Genomic DNA, 19,046 nt, shown 5'->3' on the forward strand with positions numbered 1-19,046 from the left:
TACGTTTACTGTTGCTTGTTTGTGTCACGCAATAAGATTTTATTTAAATGATTAGGAAGAAAAATGGGCCATAGAATATGTTTGTGACTTTTGGGAAGCATATTGGTTAAAAGTGTGCTCTACTATAAATACTTTGAAAAGAAATAACATTTATGACTAAAATTTAGATTAATTTCACTAAGAACCCATATCATATAATGGATATTTTTTAAATATGCAAAATGAAATAGGGCCATTATGCGTCATGTAAATCATAAATCTCACCGATATTTTTCTATTTGATCTGAATACATTTCCTGTATTTGTTGTATCTTTATTATAAATGATCATTTATTATGAGCGGAAACCATTATCCTTCAACTGGCACATGTCTTCTTTTCCTCATTTAGATCAAATAATCAAATAATATGCGATCAGTGTGTGTCAAGAAAATTACATCTGTAAAAATGAGAACCTAATCTTTTATCCAAAACTGATGTTAGTTAGAGACGTAACCAAGAATGAGTCCTTGATATTTGCTTGTCGATGAAAAAATTTCCTTCCCATAGATTTCCATGTAGTATCACGTAAATTAAATAATTCAATTAATTATAAACAAAACAAAAAAACTAAAAAAAAAACTTGAGCTTTTATAAAGAGCAATATCCACTAAATGTGCTCAAAGCGCTTTACAAGGGGTTCCTAGCCAACAACAACATTTAACATGTCCTTTTCTAAGGACCCAACTATGTGCCACTCGGAGCGAGACTTGCACTCAAGACCTTCGGATCTGAAGGCGAGTATCGAACCACTAGACTACATAGGCGAAAAAAACCCAATATAGAACAATAAATTCTGTTCATTTTATTTAGATCAATTTTTTTAAAAGCAAATTTTGAGGCCTGTGAATCAACATGAAACAGAGACTTGAATCAATATAAAAAATATGACAATGATCGTTGACATTCTTGATTTAAGGAGTTAAGCAATTCTACTTCATCATAAAAGTGTTTAAGAACGGTTATTCTTAAATTCTATTTTTATCAAAAATTGACTTTGGAATGGTACAACAGATTCTGCTCCATGTGATTATTGTATATTCTTATCATGTCCAATGGTTTACAATGGTGATATTCCTATTTCTATGTGTTGATCTGATTTTTTTCATCTATTATCTACCTATTGATTCACTTTTCCTTCTCCCATTTATACAATGAATTCTTTACATTATGCATAGATTTTCTCCATGAGGTGATGGAAATCTAAGTACATAAATGTTATTCCATATAATATACTATTTTCATCTGTCTCCTCCTGTTTGATAATAATTTTCCCCACTATTTGTTACCTTTAGTAGTTACTATGATTAATCACTCCTGCTGGGTGGGGTTCCTGACATCCCATAGTGGGCAGAGAGGTACCTACTGTGTCTTCTATTCACCTATATTTGTTTTCCAACTGCTTTATGTCTTTGTCTTGGAATGAGATTACTTGGCTTTGTCCTGACCCTTGTCAGATACCCTGGCTGAGAGGGAAACAGTCAAATGTCTAGTTAGTTATGGGAGATGATATTTTTTTCCTTGTAAATCATCTTTATGTTTTGCACTATATCATATTTTGTTTACGTATTATTTATGATTTGTAAACATTTGAGTGTATTCCACTTAGTGGGGACCTGTGCTTCTGTCTGGATGAGACTTTTAGGAGATCTCAAACTAAGTACACTGATAGTGAACCCTTGGAATCTACATCTGTTTCCTATTTGAACCAATTCCACCTTGTCTTACCTTTTCTTGGGTGCTCTAATTGTAATTCTAGAATTTCTTCCTTTTTACTGGTGCTGATATGACCTTAATGTGTTACAAGCGCCGTAAAACCCATAAAAACAAAAACAAACATAATTACTTATGACACTTGATCCGTCTACCTATCCAGTATATTCTTCCACATGGAATGGATAAGGGAGATGCCATATCCGTGGATAACGAACACCTTTCAATGGATGATAGGTCCTTCTGCGAACTTTTCTCTCTCCCTGAGTCAGAATGTCCATTGCCGGGTGAGTAATAATAATAATAATAATATAATAATAATAATAATAATAATAATAATAATAATAATAATAATATAATAATAATAATAATAATAATAATAATATATCTTTATTGTCCTCAAAAAAGTGGCAATTTGTCATTTGGTTACACATTTATAACAATACAATATTGACATAGACACACTCACACAGATGCACACTAGTAACATAGTAGTTATCGAAAGAAAAAAAAAAGAAAAGCAGATCAAATTGATTTTTCTAACTTTTAATTTATTGTTATTTTTTTTTTCTGTTACATTATCAGGGGGGGGGGGGGGGGGGGGGGGGAAGGTGCAGCATTTTGTAATTGATTTTCATGATGAGAGACCTGAATGTCTAACTTCACATAAAGCAACAACATCCGTCACATACATCACTATCCCACGTCCAAATTTATAGTCTCTCATACTGCCTTCATAGACAAGTATTTATTGTTTTTGCAAGGACAGTTTATATTGCATGGACCCCATGAATGATGAAGGATTTAGATGCCACTGAGGGGCAGCTTCAAAATTTGCCTGAAGTTTGTGTAACTATTGACAAGGATGAATGAGTTGAACGAATACTGTGATAATATCAGTCTTAGTCTTACTGCGAGAATGCATGGATACAACTATTTTACATAACCATCGAAAATAAACATCCAACCGAAAACATCCCAGAACTGGTCCATAATATTTGTATTTGCGTAATTGTTTTGTGTAGCATGTATGACTTCCCCTCTTGTCTATGTGCGCTTAGAGCTGCAGCAATGCGGGATTGGCGCTGTATTATTATTATTATTATTATTATTATTATTATTATTATTATTATTATTATTATTATTATTATTATTATTATTATTATTATTATTATATATTATATTATAATATAATATTATAGATTTTATTCCATAATTATTATTTTATTTATATTAATTATTATATTTCATTATGATTATTATTTTATCTATTATTTTACTTCTTATCTTTATCTTCTTCATTTCTATCTATTATTTTATTCTTTTATTATTTTTACATGGATTTTACAAATTATTATTATTATTATTATATTTTATGATATTAATTATAATATATCATTATCATTTCATAACAACTAAATAATTAATCATCAAAAATCAAAATCAATTCCAATGAATTTCAAACATTACGTGGAAGAACTGTTAATGTTAATAATTTATTAGTGACAAAAATTGTGTGATAAATTATGGGAATAAAATTGCTTTTTGATTGGGTAATAGATTGCCTTTCACTTGTACTTGCTTTCCATGAATCTCAAAACCTCAAAATGTTATATTCTTTGAGTGAAAATTTTGAATGGAATATCTTATCGGCATAATAATATCAGAAGCTAATTGCACTTGTATGTGAGTCATTTCAAAGCTTTTATTTGTTCAATTCCTTATGTATAATCCAAATCCCTAACATAATTCATAGTTGAAATTGAGGGAACTCAGAGTCTTTCTAAGATATTCTCAAATAGTAACACTCAAATCAGTCGTATCGATGCACAAACTTTAAGGACACCAAACTTGCAATCATTATCCCAATGAGTTTCGATTAACAATTTAATAATTTAAAAATTTTATCGTACACGTTTAAAACAAAAAAAACAGCAACACTAAAAAAACAAAACTAATGTTGGTATAGTGTAATTGAACTCACCAACTGGGGCACGTTCAAGAGTTTTTTTATATGTTCACCAATTTTACTCATTGCGTCTATGGGTAGTAATGTTTATACCATGTAAGAATGCGTGATTTTCCATGGAATTTGAAGAGAAGGTTAGATAAAAGACAAAAGTCACAAACAGGTTCTGCGAATTGAAGGGCGTGTTGGTAGTTTTAGTCAATTTGGGGAATATGCACTCAAACCACTGAATTTGCAATGTGATGAAATGGTAGATCTTTAATTAGGAAACAGTTTTTGTAAGGTTTAAATTTTGTATAGAACATTTCATTACCAAGCATATATATTTATTATTATTATTATTATTATTATTATTATTATATTTATTATTATTATTATTATTATTATTATTATTATTATTATTATTATTATTATATTATTATTATTTTTATTATTATTATTATTATTATTATTTTTATATTATTATTTTTATTATTATTATTATTATTATTATTATTATTATTATTATTATTATTATTATTATTATTATTATTATTATTATTATTATTATTATTATTATTATATTATTATTAAACCAACACCTAACATATTAAAAATCAAAAACTCAAAATCAATTCAATCCATTTAAACATACGTAAGAACTGTAAGTTAAATGAATGACTTGAGTGACAGGATTGTGTGATGAATTTGTAATAAGATTTGCTTTGATGGGAATAGTGTGCCTTTTGCAACTTGTAGACTTGCTCTTGAGCTTGAAGCGCAGACACCTATAAATACAGATTCTTTCAGAGAAAAATCACTGAATGGAATATCTTGCATAATAATATGATTAATGCCTTGTATGTGGAGTCTTTCAAAGCTTTATTTGTGTAACTATTTTTATAATCCCAAATCCCAACAATCATCATAGTTGCAATGACAGGCACTCAGAGTCCTTTTAAGATATCTCCAGATAGGTACACACAAATAGGTCGCAATCATGCACAAAACTCTAAGCACCCAAATTGCAATCATTATCCCCCAAATGAGTTCGACTAACAATTTAATAAAATTAAAAATTTAAAAATGCACACGAAAACAAAACAAAAACAAACAAACAAAACAAAACAAAACATAATGTTGCTAAGTATAATGAGCTCTACAAGACAGTGTCAAGTTTTTATAGCGACACAATTTTATCTTTCTTTGAATTTGGGATGTATAGTGTTTGCTTTCATCGTAACGAATGCGATGATTTTCCTATGGATGATAAGGAGAAGGTTAAAGAGAAGACAAAGAAGGTCACAAAACATGTTCAATGCGAAAGAAAGGCGTGTTTTATTTTAGCTAGGGGAATTAGCACACAAAACCCCCGAATTGTGCAAATTAGTGATGAAAGCATGATTTTTTAATGAAGAAAAGTTCGTGTTCTAAGGTTTAAATTGTGATATAGAACCACTTTCTCATTACTCCAAGAGCTGAGATATTAGCAATTTAAATCATGTAAAAATTCACGGTGGTGATGAAACTTGCCGCCTTCACAACGACATTTTGCTTTGGTGTCAAAAGGTCACAGACTACGTCATCGGTACTGAGTACACATGTACACTGTTGCTTACATCGAAATTGGAACTTATCATTCATTCATAACAACATACAACTTATCAAATTCATTCATTTACCAAGAGAGTAACATAATTTTCAAAAGGATTTTTTAAAATCCAAAAGTATACCAATTTGGTTATTTCAAATTTTACCGGCATTGGAACGCGGAACATGAGATTGTGAAATCGAAGAAATCAAAGTTGTGGTGGTCGAATACGAATACGAAAAAAAAAGTAATGATATTTTTTCCCTCTCATATCTTTTGTATCTTCCGATAGCTTTCAAAGAGTATCATTTTTATTTTCTTAATGTCTTATTAAATTAGAATTATTTGAAAATAATAGACTTCCACTCATGTGAAGATATCAATAAACAATGCATTGCATTCTGCGGTTGCTAGTTGTGTCATCTGCATTCGGGTCAGCGAGGTCACGAAACGGTGTCTACTGGAACTCTGTCGCCTTTTACCCACCTAATAATAATAATAATAATAATAATAATAATAATAATAATAATAATAATAATAATAATAATAATGATGATGATGATGATGATGATGATAAATGATGATGATGATGATGATGATGATGATGATGATCTCATCATCATCATCATCATCATCATCATCATCATCATCATCATCATCATCATCATCGTTATCATCATTAGCAGCATACCGAGCACCTAGATATCGCTTAAGCATCAATGTTTATTTGTCACACTAATTTAACACAGTTTTGTTATTATTGTGGTTTGCGTAATAGTATGGTTCAAATCAAATTTCAGGTTGAAAATGTCCGTATCATCATCATCATCTTTAACATCACCGTCATGAACATCGCCTCAACCTCATCACCAACAATCCCGTGATCAAGTCACTTAACCCATTAAATCATGGCATTGACAATGTACTAAATCTTGTACTAACTATTAACAATTATATATCGGCAAAGTGCAGTATTGAGGTGGATTGGTCAAAATGATTCATTTGTCAAGAGATAAACAAAATAAAAATTAGAATGTCCAGCTCTGTCAAAGCGGACATATTTTGGTCAATGACGTGACTTTTGTAGCGTAGCGTTCTACCAGCTATGGTGTTAAGACTTTTAACGGATTAAAAAATGATAGTGACATGCTAGATTTGTCTGTTGAAGACAGCTCTGAGGATACACTGGAGGTCCTGAAGCAAAATGATACCAACTGACACAAATTATGTCGCTCTTGATATACGGCCACAAAAAAATCAGAAGGCTCGCTGTGAAAAATGAGAAATCACAAGAAAACTTGTCAAATTATCCGATCTAGACAATCTCTCATCATCCCATTGTCCAAGGAGGCAGACTATGCGTTTTCCGTCAGATGACGTTATCACAAGAAATAGGACACATTGTGTGCTTTGCAACAATAAGATGAAGCTTCCCTCCATTCAATAATGACAAAAGACATGAACAAAAATATCCGTGTGGCTGCAGAAATTATCAACGATGTCCAGATTCTCCCCATGTTCTCAAATGGTGATTTGATTGCACAGGAAGTTCATTATCAGAAGATTTGTCATGTCCGTTTTATGAACATCAAATAATGCTGAATATTACCAAACAAAGTTCTAGTTTTGCTGTTGCTGAAATTGTTTCTTCTTCTTCTTCTTCCTCTTCCTCTTCAAGCTGAAACTTCCTCGTGGAAGGCTCAGCAGCAGCATTCCCAATTGTTTTTTCTGGGAGTTATCCAAATTGTTCATAAGTCTTATAGTTGAGGGCAGAAATGAGTGATTGTGGCAACATAATTTTGCCAGGTTTCCTCTTGTTCTGTTGGAGGCCGTGTAATGACACCTGACCTGGTTTTTCTGACCTTTGTAAAATACATTTAGTTTATTCTTCTATCTGCTTTCCTTCAATGGTTCCAAATAGGGTGTCATATATGGCTTTGATTTTGTTTGAGGATTTTGTTGAACAAATTTTATAGCTATTTTTTTTTGGATTGATTCTATTTACCTTATTTCGGAGGTGTGATCGGGATCCCATACCTTACCGCTTTACTCGAGTGTTGGTCTAACATAAACTTTATAGTATTTCTCTTTTATGGTTACTTTGTAGCTGAAGAGTTTTCTTCTCAAGAATCCCAGGGTGGAGTATGCCTTCCTGCATATGTTTAAAATGTGGTCTTTCCAGGTCAGGCGATTGTTTATCGTTACTCCGATATATTTTGTTTTGGTGACTTCTTCTAGTGAGTTGTGGTGTATTGTGTATTATCTTCCTGTTGTTGGTAATTTTCTGGAATCAAGGTCCCGATGAAGAATTTCTGAGTCTTTCTTATGCCTTATTGCTCTGTACAAAATGCTGTCATCCGCAAATAGTCTCAGTTGAGTTCCCAGCGACAATCTTTCAGGCAAATCATTGATGCAGGTAAGGAACAAGAGGGGACCCAGTACTGTACCTAGGGGCACACCTGTAGTACTGGAGCTGACTCTGACCTGCTCTTTCAGTTGTTTACGATTAGTGAGAAAATCCATTATCCAGTCGTGTGTGTTACCCATGATTCCATATCTCCGCCGTTTAATAGCCAGAGTATGGTTATTGACTTTATCAAATGATTTACTGAAATCTAATAATATAACATCTGTTTGGAGTTGATTATTCATGTTTTCTGTTAGGTTGTTGCAAGTTATTATTCGTTGTGTTTCACAAAAGCTCTCCTTTCTGGATCCATGCTATATATAAAACATTAAAGTGTAGAACAGATCATAGAGAGAGAGAGAGAGAGAGAGAGAGAGAGAGAGAGAGAGAGAGGAGAGGGGAGAGGAGAGGAGAGAGGAGGAGAAGAGAGAGAGAGAGAGAGGAGAGAGGAGAGAGAGAGAGAAGAGAGAGAGGAGAGAGAGGAGAGAGAGAGAGAGAGAGAGGAGAGAGAGAGAGAGAGAGAGAGAGAGAGAGAGAGAGAGAGAGAGAGAGAGAGAGAGAGAGAGAGAGAGAGAGAGAGAGAGAGAGAGAGAGAGAGAGAGAGAGAGAGAGAGAGAGAGAGAGGAGAGAGAGAGAGAGAGAGAGAGAGAGAGAGAGAGAGAGAGAGAGAGAGAAGAGAGAGAGAGAGAGAGAGAGAGAGAGAGAGAGAGAGAGAGAGAGAGAGAGAGAGAGAGAGAGAGGAGAGAGAGAGAGAGAGAGAGAGAGAGAGAGAGAGAGAGAGAGAGGAGAGAGAGAGAGAGAGAGAGAGGAGAGAGAGAGAGAGAGAGAGAGAGAGAGGAGAGAGAGAGGAGGAAGAGAGAGAGAGGAGAAGAGAGAGAGAGAGAGAGAGAGAGAGAGAGAGAGAGAGAGAGAGAGAGAGAGAGAGAGAGAGAGAGAGAGAGAGAGAGAGAGTCCAAGTCCATAAATTGTCAGAATTAATCAAGATGTATAGCACAGAATGCTGTGAAAGAGGTTGCACCCAGTCGTATGTTCACCCAATCAGGTTCAGAGACAGACTCCAGCCAGTCCTACCAGACCTTGACAGTTAACCTCGGGAAAGGAAACATGTTTAGCCTTCAATAAGACAACATATGGTTTTCTTGAACACACTGCCATTGAAAAAGCTGACAACGAGATATTGACTTCATCTTGCGCCGTTAAAATAATTCAAAGAGATCAGGATAAACTAGAAAAGGCTGCTGTTGAATTCTCTCAAGTCTCCCAAGAATAATGTGTTCCACAGTCATTTGTCAAATAAACATGATTTTTGTTGGATCCTCATCATCTAAAAATGTTAATATACGTCACCAAGAAAGTCTTTCATGTTCGAAATTAATAGTTACCAACATCACCACAATCACTACCACCATCACCACCACCACCTCATCAATACCATATTCATCATCATCATCATCATCATTATCGCTACCACGATCACCAGCACCTCATCATCATCCCCATCACCATTATCAATACTACTATCTCCATAATCACACATCATCATCATCATCATCATAATCATCATCATCATGATTAACACTACCACTACCACCACCACCACCACAACATCATCAACATCATCCTGATCATCATCTTCATCATCGTCTTCGTCATCATCATCATCACCATCATCATCACTACCAAGATTAGCACCACCACCACCTCATCATCATCATTATCACCAACATCACCTCCACCATCATCTTCACCACGATGACGACCAACACAACACAAGTAAAATTGACACCAGCACCATCTCCTCCTCTCCCACCACTCCCTTCCAGTCCTTAGAATAAAGCTTACGACCGGCCCATACGGATACTATATCACATAAAGTCACATTTTTAACAATTATAATTATTTAAGCCAAAATAATCAACCGCTTACACGGGTTAAAAATAATATATTTTTAACGCGCCGAATTGTCAACAAATATTTCATGGATTACGCCCCTTTGTTTTAATATAGCTCATATAGGCGTATTTTCATCTCCCTATTTTACATTGTTAGAGGAATTTCTCAATGTGGTTCTATATCAACATCGATTAATAGTGGTCTCAAGTTACTTTGTACCAAATTTGGTGCTTTCATCACTAATTTGCACAATTTTACCCTAATTCCCCTAGCTATTTGCTTGTTTTGATTTCAGTTATTAAAGATAATTTCCAGTTTGCAAAACTTGGCATCATTTTTGTTTATGATTGTATTAATTTAAAATTAAAAGAAAAAATATTAGGACTGATTTCTTAACATTGCTCTTTTTAAAAAGTAGTTTTAAAAATATTATTCCCTGAAAATTGCATGCAATCTTGTTTTTATAGTCCTTTTTTTTTGTCACTCAGGATGGAGAGGTGGGCGTCGATGTACTCTCATCAACAGGGAAAAGTCATTGACAGCAGCGTTTAAAAATGGACGTCTTTATTTAACCCACAGGTATATGGCCGCTTTATTTGCTTTTTTTTTAAATGTTAGATGGGAGCCCTTGATATTTCTTCTGGTTTGGAGTGTAATATCTTGGTATTATTAATATTATGATTCAAGGGATATAATCCTTTATTTGCATTATGTTTGTTTTATAAAATAGTATTGTGGTTAGTGCCCTTGCCATTGTGCTTCCTCTCTGAAAAATAAACAAATCAAGAGCCGGTCGATTTCCAGCTGTTCGTTCATTCATTGGTAATCTTTGACACGGAGGGAAGTCACCTTTTATCTCTTTTATATCTCTATATCTGCTTTCGTTTTCCACATGTTTTTCTTCTATCCTAGTCTTATTGTAAAGGCTTGTATGTGGAGTCTTTCAAAGCCTTACTTGTGTAACTATAAGGCACTTGATTTTTGTTTGTTTTTGTTTTCTTTTTGTTTTTTTTTTCTCTCTTGGCCATTCTATTATCTTCATTTTACTTATGCTGAAACGATTTTAAAGTTTGGGAGACCTTCCATAAGCTACTACATCCCATTCTGATGTTCTAGAGGGGGTTTGTGGGGGAACTTTTTTTTTTAAGTCTCCCCCCCTCCCAAACCCCCTTCTAGAAGTTATAGTGTAGGGGGTTTGAGAGGGGGGAGACTTAAAAAAAAAAAAAGTTTCCCCCCTCCCAAACCCCCTACTAGAACAAGAATACTTGGGATGTAGTAGCTTATGGAAGGTCTCCCTAAAGTTTTGCAGATGCCCTTAAGATTAGGTTGATGATACATCAAAATGGAACTGAAAGAAAAGCTAACAACAACGAGAAATGTTATCAAGATTGCACAAAGAGATATTCTTACAGATAATCTAATGAGAATATTTTAGAAATCTGAACTTTGGCTTACACAATCTTTTTTTCCAGTTTCTTGTGCTTTGAAAGGACAAAATCACCGTCTCCTAAAAATATTGTGATCCCCTTGGCAGACATATCAAGACTTGAAAAAGTAAGTGTTTTTCTACATTAATGACACCGTTCATATATCGCTCTAAGAAAGCAGTCACACTAGAGTTAGAAACACAATTATCGTCACCATCATCATTATCACCATCGTCATCATCAAGATCATCATCACCATCGTGAAAATCATCATCATCATCGTCATCATCATCATCATCATCATCGTCATCATCATCATCATCATCATCATCATCATCATCATCATCATAATACTTTGCTCCATTCCACAGGCTAAACCATATTCGTGGATACCTGGAGGAGGGATGGCCATCGAAATTGCTATCGTCGGCAGTGAAAAGGTTGGAGAATTACATTTGTTAATAGCGACTAACACAAATAAAAGGAAAAGCCAGCTGTGATATATAAAGTCTATTATTATTTACTGACATATGCTTAACTTACTTACTTACTTATCCGATCCAGTGACCACCTGAGCTCTAGCCCTTCGGTCTTGTTCCATGACGTAGAAGTTAGACGTCTTTTGTAGTTGTTCCAGGTGGCTATAAAGTGTGTTACTGATGCACATATGCTTAACAATGATGTATCATAACCCATTTTTTACTTTTATGTTTTTATTGACTTCTCTTGATAAAGATGTCGTGTCCTCATTCATCCGTGTCCATTGTGTTTATAATGATGCGGAAAATAGTTCACAGTAAAAAATACGTACTCTTTTCAAGAGTAGAAACATTTATCAGTTAACGGTCAAAGACATGTATTCAAAGATTGTCCAGAAAATTCGTCCTTCAGATAGCGATAAATTTAAATGACCCTCATATTTGCAAAATTTATCAAACCCGGGACTAAGGAAGACCTTGCGAGGTCCCAGGTTTATGAGTTTTTGCCAAGACAAGTCATGTAAATTTATCGATATTTGAAGGACCAGTTTTCTGGCAAATTTTATAATACGTATCTTTCCAAAGTAAAATAAATAAATAAAAATAAAATAAAATTCCCTTTATTCATCCCATAGGGGAAATTTGTCTCTAGGGTCTATATTAAGGGTAGACTGGAATAACCCAGGCATCAGCCGCAGTGCAACGCCGTAAATTGAGTAAATTGCTCAAGGCCACACAGTGCAGTGGCGGGTGATCGAACTCAGTACCTTTCTGGTATGAAGCAAACACCGTACTGCTGAGCCACACTTCCCACCCCCCAGGCAGTTAACTGGTTAAGTTATCCCAACTATTAGGTAATCTCTGTAGTGAAGTGGTAGCACATCTGATCAGTAATCAGGAGGCATGAGGTTCAATCCCAGTGAAGGCAGGCTGAACTTTTTGGGACGATAATTTTTTTTTTGGTAATTTTCTTTCTGCTTTGTCTGGCACACCTTCTCACATTTTTAGCTTCCACCAAAACCTTCCACTCAATTGTTCACTTCAAGATCCCACCACTTGATTGCAGCGATCTACATTTTATTTCGGTTAACATGAGCAGACTTTAAGATATTTGTACAATGCTTTGGACATAGACAAAACATGAGCAGACTTTAAGATATTTGTACAATGCTTTTGGACATAGACAAAACATGAGCAGACTTTAAGATATTTGTACAATGCTTTTGGACATAGACAAAACATGAGCAGACTTTAAGATATTTGTACCATGCTTTGGACATGGACAAAACATGAGCAGACTTTAAGATATTTGTACAATGCTTTTGGACATAGACAAAACATGAGCAGACTTTAAGATATTTGTACAATGCTTTTGGACATAGACAAAACATGAGCAGACTTTAAGATTTGTCATGCTTTGGAATGACAACATACAACTTGATTGTACAATGCGGACATGGACTAAAAACATCTTTAAGCCAAGACTTTAAGAATTATTTGTACAAATGCTTTTGGACATGGACAAAAAACAGCTTAAAATTGTAAGCTTTTGATGCATAAATTTATAAAAACTTGCTATTCTGTGTTTCACAAATGCTGATCTTTAAGGTCCGAGGTCTTAGTCCAAGGATCTGTCAGGATTGTGAAAAAGCCAGTTGTCTGCATTCTCATTTACATCACAGATACCACTTTACAACATCTTGAGCTAAATGAAAAATCAGCGGCTTTCACATATCATTTTAAGTGGCTTCTACTTTCATAGTGCATCTTTTTAAATTAAGCAAAACACTTATTCTTATTTTAAAATATTTTTATTTATTGATTTATTATTATTATTTAATTATTTTTTTTTTTTTAAAAGTGAGGTGCTTGTTGCTTAATAAACCAATTATGCCTTTTTTTCTATTTAGCAATTTACAGTTCTTGATTCAGTGGCTTTTTGAAGAATAATCTCTTGGCTTTATAAAACAATGATTTGAGCTTTATATATATATATATTTTCCATTTGTTTGTTTAGCATTTTAGCTTAAAATATCTACACATTAATATATTGAGTGAAATGTTTATAACACATAAAACAAGCCTCTCTTTTCAACAGCCATACATTTTTGGTGCCATCATCAACCGAGATGAAGTTTTTGACAGTCTTCTTTCCTATGGCCTTAAAATGGACATGGCCTGGGCCAGTACTGCACCGGCTGCAGCAGGAAGTTGTGGCCCAGCTTCTATTGCTGGGGGTCAGAAGGCAGGCACTTCCTCTGAATGAACCTGCTGCCAATGATTGTGCAGGTTGTTTTTATTTTATATTTTGTATTGTGATTGTTGTGGTTTTCTAGTTCTAGTCCCCCGTTTTTCCTGATGTCCTTTGCCTTTTTCATTGCCATACATAATTAAATAATTAAGATTCCCTTTATTCATACCAAAGCAAATTTATTTATGTAGGGTCTACAGTCTATTCCAAAGAAAGCTGCTCAATAAAGACATGAATAACTCGGGCATAATACGCTTCAACAGTCGTACCGTCACTTCCCTCATAATGACGCATGGGAACTTAGTAACTGGTTCTAAACTATCGGAACACCGGCAGATGCCCTTATGAAATATTTCTCCGACGAGCATAAAAGCGTATCTAGAGGAGGAAAACATTATAAATCTGATCATGTTTTGACTTTTATACATTCTGATCTCATGACATATGAAGAGTTCTAGTCAGCATGAAGTATAAAAAGTACCGATTTTATTTGTTTAGAACCACGAGGGCCACCGATGCTGGGCGACGTGACATCAGACTATTGAATCCAATTCCAGTCCAGAGCTGCATCTTGAACAACAGGGGTTGAATTTCTGATAAAAAAAACAAAACAAAACAAAACAAAACAACCTCTTCCAAAAAAAAAAAAAAACTCCAAAAGAAACAAAATGAGCTAGATACAAAAATTGTCCCTCAAACAAAACACGGTTTCCAGATAAAAGCGCAATGGTTATTCATGTCGTCATTTTGCTCCGCTAGAAGATAAACACCACAATACCCAAAGTGTTATAAAATATAATATTACCATTGAACGTAATTTAATTAAGTAATATTAATCTGATTTATTAAATGATGCAGTTTGCTTCTCTTGGTTACATTTTAATCAAAGTGCCCATTTTATTTGAGCTTCTGAAAAGCTTTACTTAGTTTTGTTGTCAGGGGTAGATTTTATTATAATCAATCTTATATAGATTAAAGTATAAAACCTTCACTTCAGATTTTATTTAAAATGACACAACTTGCGTCGCTTTAATTTTCTTAAACATTTTTCATCCTGTCTAACCTGCTTCCTGCTTTGCGCTGACATAAATTTTAATTTCGTATCATTTTCATGCCATAATTAATTGCTTTGTTTCCCGCAACTGATCAATACGATTAACAAAACTTCAACTTACATTATTATTTTTTTCTATGATTTGAGTTTTTATTTCTTATATTTTTTCCTGATTAAAAGTCCAAGTTCTACCACTTTTCACTTCATAAGATTTATTTTGGAGTACTATTTATTTTAGAGTTTGATCTTATTTCCATTGAGAGAATGATATTTCAAAGAAAATGAATGAAAAAATTGTATTTTGTACAGTGCAGGCAATTGGAAAAAAAATAATTCCATATAGAAATGACTCCAAAGAAGCATAAAGTAAAGGTTTCTCATGCCATCAAATAGAATCACATGAATTAATGAGGCTTGCTTGTAAGGAAAAATATCTTTATTGAAAAATTTTTCATTCTAGCTTCTTTTTATAACTTTTGAAGACAAGACTGAAAGTTTTCCTGAAAATCACAATTTCCTCACTGTTTATACGATGGTTATAAATAATTATGTAATAACAAATGAAATAAAATGGTCCTTCAGAGCCATTGGGCCCATGGAGCTGCAGTTTATCCTGGTTTCTATAGCATGAAATGGACAATAGCAATGCTCATAATCCTTTGGATAGGATGCTAGTCTATCACAAAGAATGCTCATTTTAGGTTATACATTGATTAAAATGCATTCTTGCGATGTTCTTCATCATTCTATATTTTATATTTTTTAAAAAACTTGTCATTAAAAGCATGCAATTAACTTATGTGGTCCAGAGTGTCCAGTGAGATGTTAACCTGTGTACCCGGTTACCTGAATTTTGACCCATCGCTTCAAAATGGTGTATTATATGATTTGTAAACATTTGAGTGTATTCCTCTTAGTGGGGACGGGACCTGTGCTTGTGTCTGGATGAGACTTTTAGGTGATCTCAAACTAAGTACTTTGATGGTTTGCTCTTGGAATCTACATCTGTTCCCTATTTGAACTAGTTCCCCTTTGTCTTACCTTTTCTTTTGTGCTTTAATTGTAATTCTCGAACTTTTTAATATCCCATTTTCTTCCTTTTTACTGGCGCTGATATGACCTTAATGTGTTGCAAGCGTTGTAAAACCCTTAAAAAAAAACAAAAAAACAAAACAAGTTAAAACGACTGGGAATCCGAAATTTTAGTTTTTGTTACTTTATGAAAACTACAATCACATCTCTCCACTCCGAACAGCTCCGCTTCGTTCCCAGCATTTTCTCTGGATTATAGAGACATCTGGATGTTGGAATCAGACCCTCTCCCATATTGGGCAGGAGGTACATACTGTGTCTTCTGTCCCCTTATATCTGTTTTCCAACATGCTTTCTGTCTTTGTCTTGGAATGAGATTACTTGGTTTTGTCCTGGCCCTGGCCGGAGTCCTAGCTGGGAGGGAAACAGTCAAATGCATAGTTATTGTTTTGGGAGATGATATTTTTTTCCTTGTAAATCATCTCTCTGTTATGTACTATTATATTTGTTATTTTGAATTTATAATGTAAGCATTTGAGTGTATTCCTCTTTGTTGGATTTTGTGCTTGTGTCCGGATGAGACTTATAGGTGGTCTCAAACTAAGTACTTTGATAGTGTGCTCTTGGAATCTACATCTGATCCCTATTTGTTCCCAGTTCCCCTATGTCTTACTTTTTCTTGGGTGCTCTATTTGTAATTCTAGAACTTTTTACTATCCCATTTTCTTCCTTTTTACTGGCGCTGATATAACCTAAATGTGTTGCAAGCGCCGTAAAACCCTTAAAAACAAAAACAAACAACGAATCAGGCCCTAAAGTGTACAAAGAAAAAAGAAAAAAAATCCCCCCCCCCCCTCCCCCCTCAACAACCTGTCTAGATACTGGAGACGTCTGGATTGTGGATTTCCGGATTAGAGAGATGCGTCTGTATAATTGATTTTCCCTAATAAAGCATCTTTACTTGTTCAATTCTTAACAGCAAAATCATCCCGACATACTATCGTTTTGATGCGATTGGATACAATAACGTTACTTGTTCAATTCTTAACAGCAAAATCATCCCGACATACTATCGTTTTGATGCGATTGGATACAATAACGTGTTTGCACATCCACTGCTGGACGAAACCCTCTAGCCTAATCCTTCCTTTATTTCTTTTTTTTTTTTGGGAAACTGCATCTACCCAGTCATTTCAGGATACCTCCACTGTTATCATCTTTCCATTTAAAATTTTTTTTTCGGGGGTGGGGATGGAAGGGGAGGTCACTTCAACATTTATTTATGAAGGATTTATTATGCTGTTTCTGAGAGTAGCGAATGAAGGAATATATTATAAACCCACTTAAAGGCTTTCTGATTGTCACAGAGTGAAATAAATATGTCAAAACTAGTTGAGATAAAAAGGTACCTGAAGCCAATTAACTTAGTAATGATAATTAAAAAAATAAGGGTTTTACCAACCTTATTGGGTTATTATTTTTTAAAACCTGGAGTAAATATTATAAATATTTAGATAAGCAATCTTCATAATATACCACAGGATTAATGTTTAATCACCTCATAGAACATATTTACTCTAATTTACATTTTTCTCATCTTTTAAATGGTGTTGATAATATGATAGAGGTTTTTATGTTATGTATTGCATGCATGCCATCCATATTCTCCTAGAGCTATATTGTATGGGACAGACGCTATGTAAATATGCTACATGATTATTATTATTCTGATTATTATTATTATTATTATTATTATTATTATTATTATTATTATTATTATTATTCTTATTCTTATTCTTCTTCTTCTTCTTCTTCTTCTTCTTCTTTCTTCTTATTATTATTATTATTATTATTATTATTATTATTATTATTATTATTATTATTATTATTATTATTTTATTGTAAACTTTTTCAACAAATATTTACAATTAATAAAGGAATATAATAATAAATTTGTAATTTTTGTTTTTTAATCTCATTCATTGCAGCCCTTCCTTTTTGGTGGCCTGTTGTATCGGGATGAAATCTTCAACTCCATAGAAGAGGTTGGCAGGAGGAAGATGGACAGCATGGTCACTGAACCTCTTGGAGGTGCGAGGTCAGTGGGAGGTCAGCAGTATCCGAAACAGATGGTCACCAAATACTTTCAGCCGTTCACTCTCGCCAATGTCTATCAGGATGACTGAGGTTCTCATGTTAACAATAAATATTAATATTTCATGAAGTCTTTATGAAGGCAGCTTTCTCTTTAAGTCTCCTGAGGTGTGTAATGGGTGACAACTTATATACGTTTCTAAACTGAGAAAGCATGTGAATTAGGTAATGCCAGGATAAACAGGAATCTTGATGAGAATCTTAAAATCAGTAACTGCTTTATATTAAAAGATTTTCTGCATTGCTAAACATTTGTCAGCAAATTGTGATTTTGATGTTTGCTGACCTCGTTATTATTTTAAGTTTTATAAGTTTTAAGCACCAATACATTCATTTATATTTTGATTAATTGATATAAAGAAACACTGACCTGTGGTATTCACATATGAATAGTTTGATATTTGCCATACAACATGAATTCTTTTTACAACAAATTTTGGCGCATAATGCCACTTGTTTAATCGACAAGTAAAATGGTGCTAAAAGAAGCGAATTTGATATTATGCCTTTTTTTTTCTTTTTTTTTTGTTGCTTTTTTTTTATTAAGTAATTGGAGTAAAATATAAATTTCAACCAGACACACTCATGATGAGTTAATTACTCATAAGTAAAATTTTCTACTCATTCAGTTCCTTTTCACATTGTTTCTCTGAAGTTTTTCTGGCACTGCATTAAAGATTTGCTGTAATCTTTACCTTCAGCATAATCTTCACAGATCTGTTGATATCACTCACCTCCATCATCATTGTTATTATTACCTTCATAACGGCAAATATCCTGGTTATCATACTTATCAGTCATCATTGTCATTGCTGTCATCATCATCTTCATTATCATCATTACCATCATCATCATCATCATCATCATCATCACCATCATCATCATCATCATCATCATCATCATCATCATCATCATCATCATCATCATCATCATCATCATCATCATCATCATCATCATCTTCATCATCATCTTCATCGTCATGATTGTCACAATCCTTTGTTGCCTCCTCACTGCCTCAAAGTCTTCATCTTCACATTTATGACATGTTCACATACAATC

At 33.8% G+C, this 19,046-nt stretch overlaps 1 protein-coding gene across 8 annotated transcripts in view; it reads left to right on the forward strand.

Annotated features, from left to right (window-relative positions):
• The window catches only part of LOC144974672 (GRAM domain-containing protein 4-like), a 39,225-nt gene extending 20,179 nt beyond the window's left edge, over window positions 1-19,046 (forward strand). For 5 of the 8 annotated variants that reach the window (XM_078917773.1, XM_078917774.1, XM_078917770.1 and 2 more), the window contains 6 exons: window positions 1,915-2,038; window positions 10,079-10,169; window positions 11,063-11,144; window positions 11,389-11,457; window positions 13,595-13,785; window positions 17,822-19,046. In XM_078917773.1, the coding sequence (XP_078773899.1) occupies window positions 1,915-2,038; window positions 10,079-10,169; window positions 11,063-11,144; window positions 11,389-11,457; window positions 13,595-13,762 (534 nt within the window). In that variant the 3' untranslated portion in view covers window positions 13,763-13,785; window positions 17,822-19,046. The remainder of the gene's footprint in view (window positions 1-1,914; window positions 2,039-10,078; window positions 10,170-11,062; window positions 11,145-11,388; window positions 11,458-13,594; window positions 13,786-17,821) is intronic. The other 3 variants (XM_078917767.1, XM_078917769.1, XM_078917768.1) reach the window with 1 other exon arrangement.

The sequence above is a fragment of the Berghia stephanieae genome, chromosome 6, assembly GCF_034508935.2.
Source record: "Berghia stephanieae isolate SIO BIC M18660-M18661 chromosome 6, UCSD_Bste_1.3, whole genome shotgun sequence".
In the NCBI taxonomy this organism is placed as follows: Eukaryota; Metazoa; Mollusca; class Gastropoda; order Nudibranchia; family Aeolidiidae; genus Berghia; species Berghia stephanieae.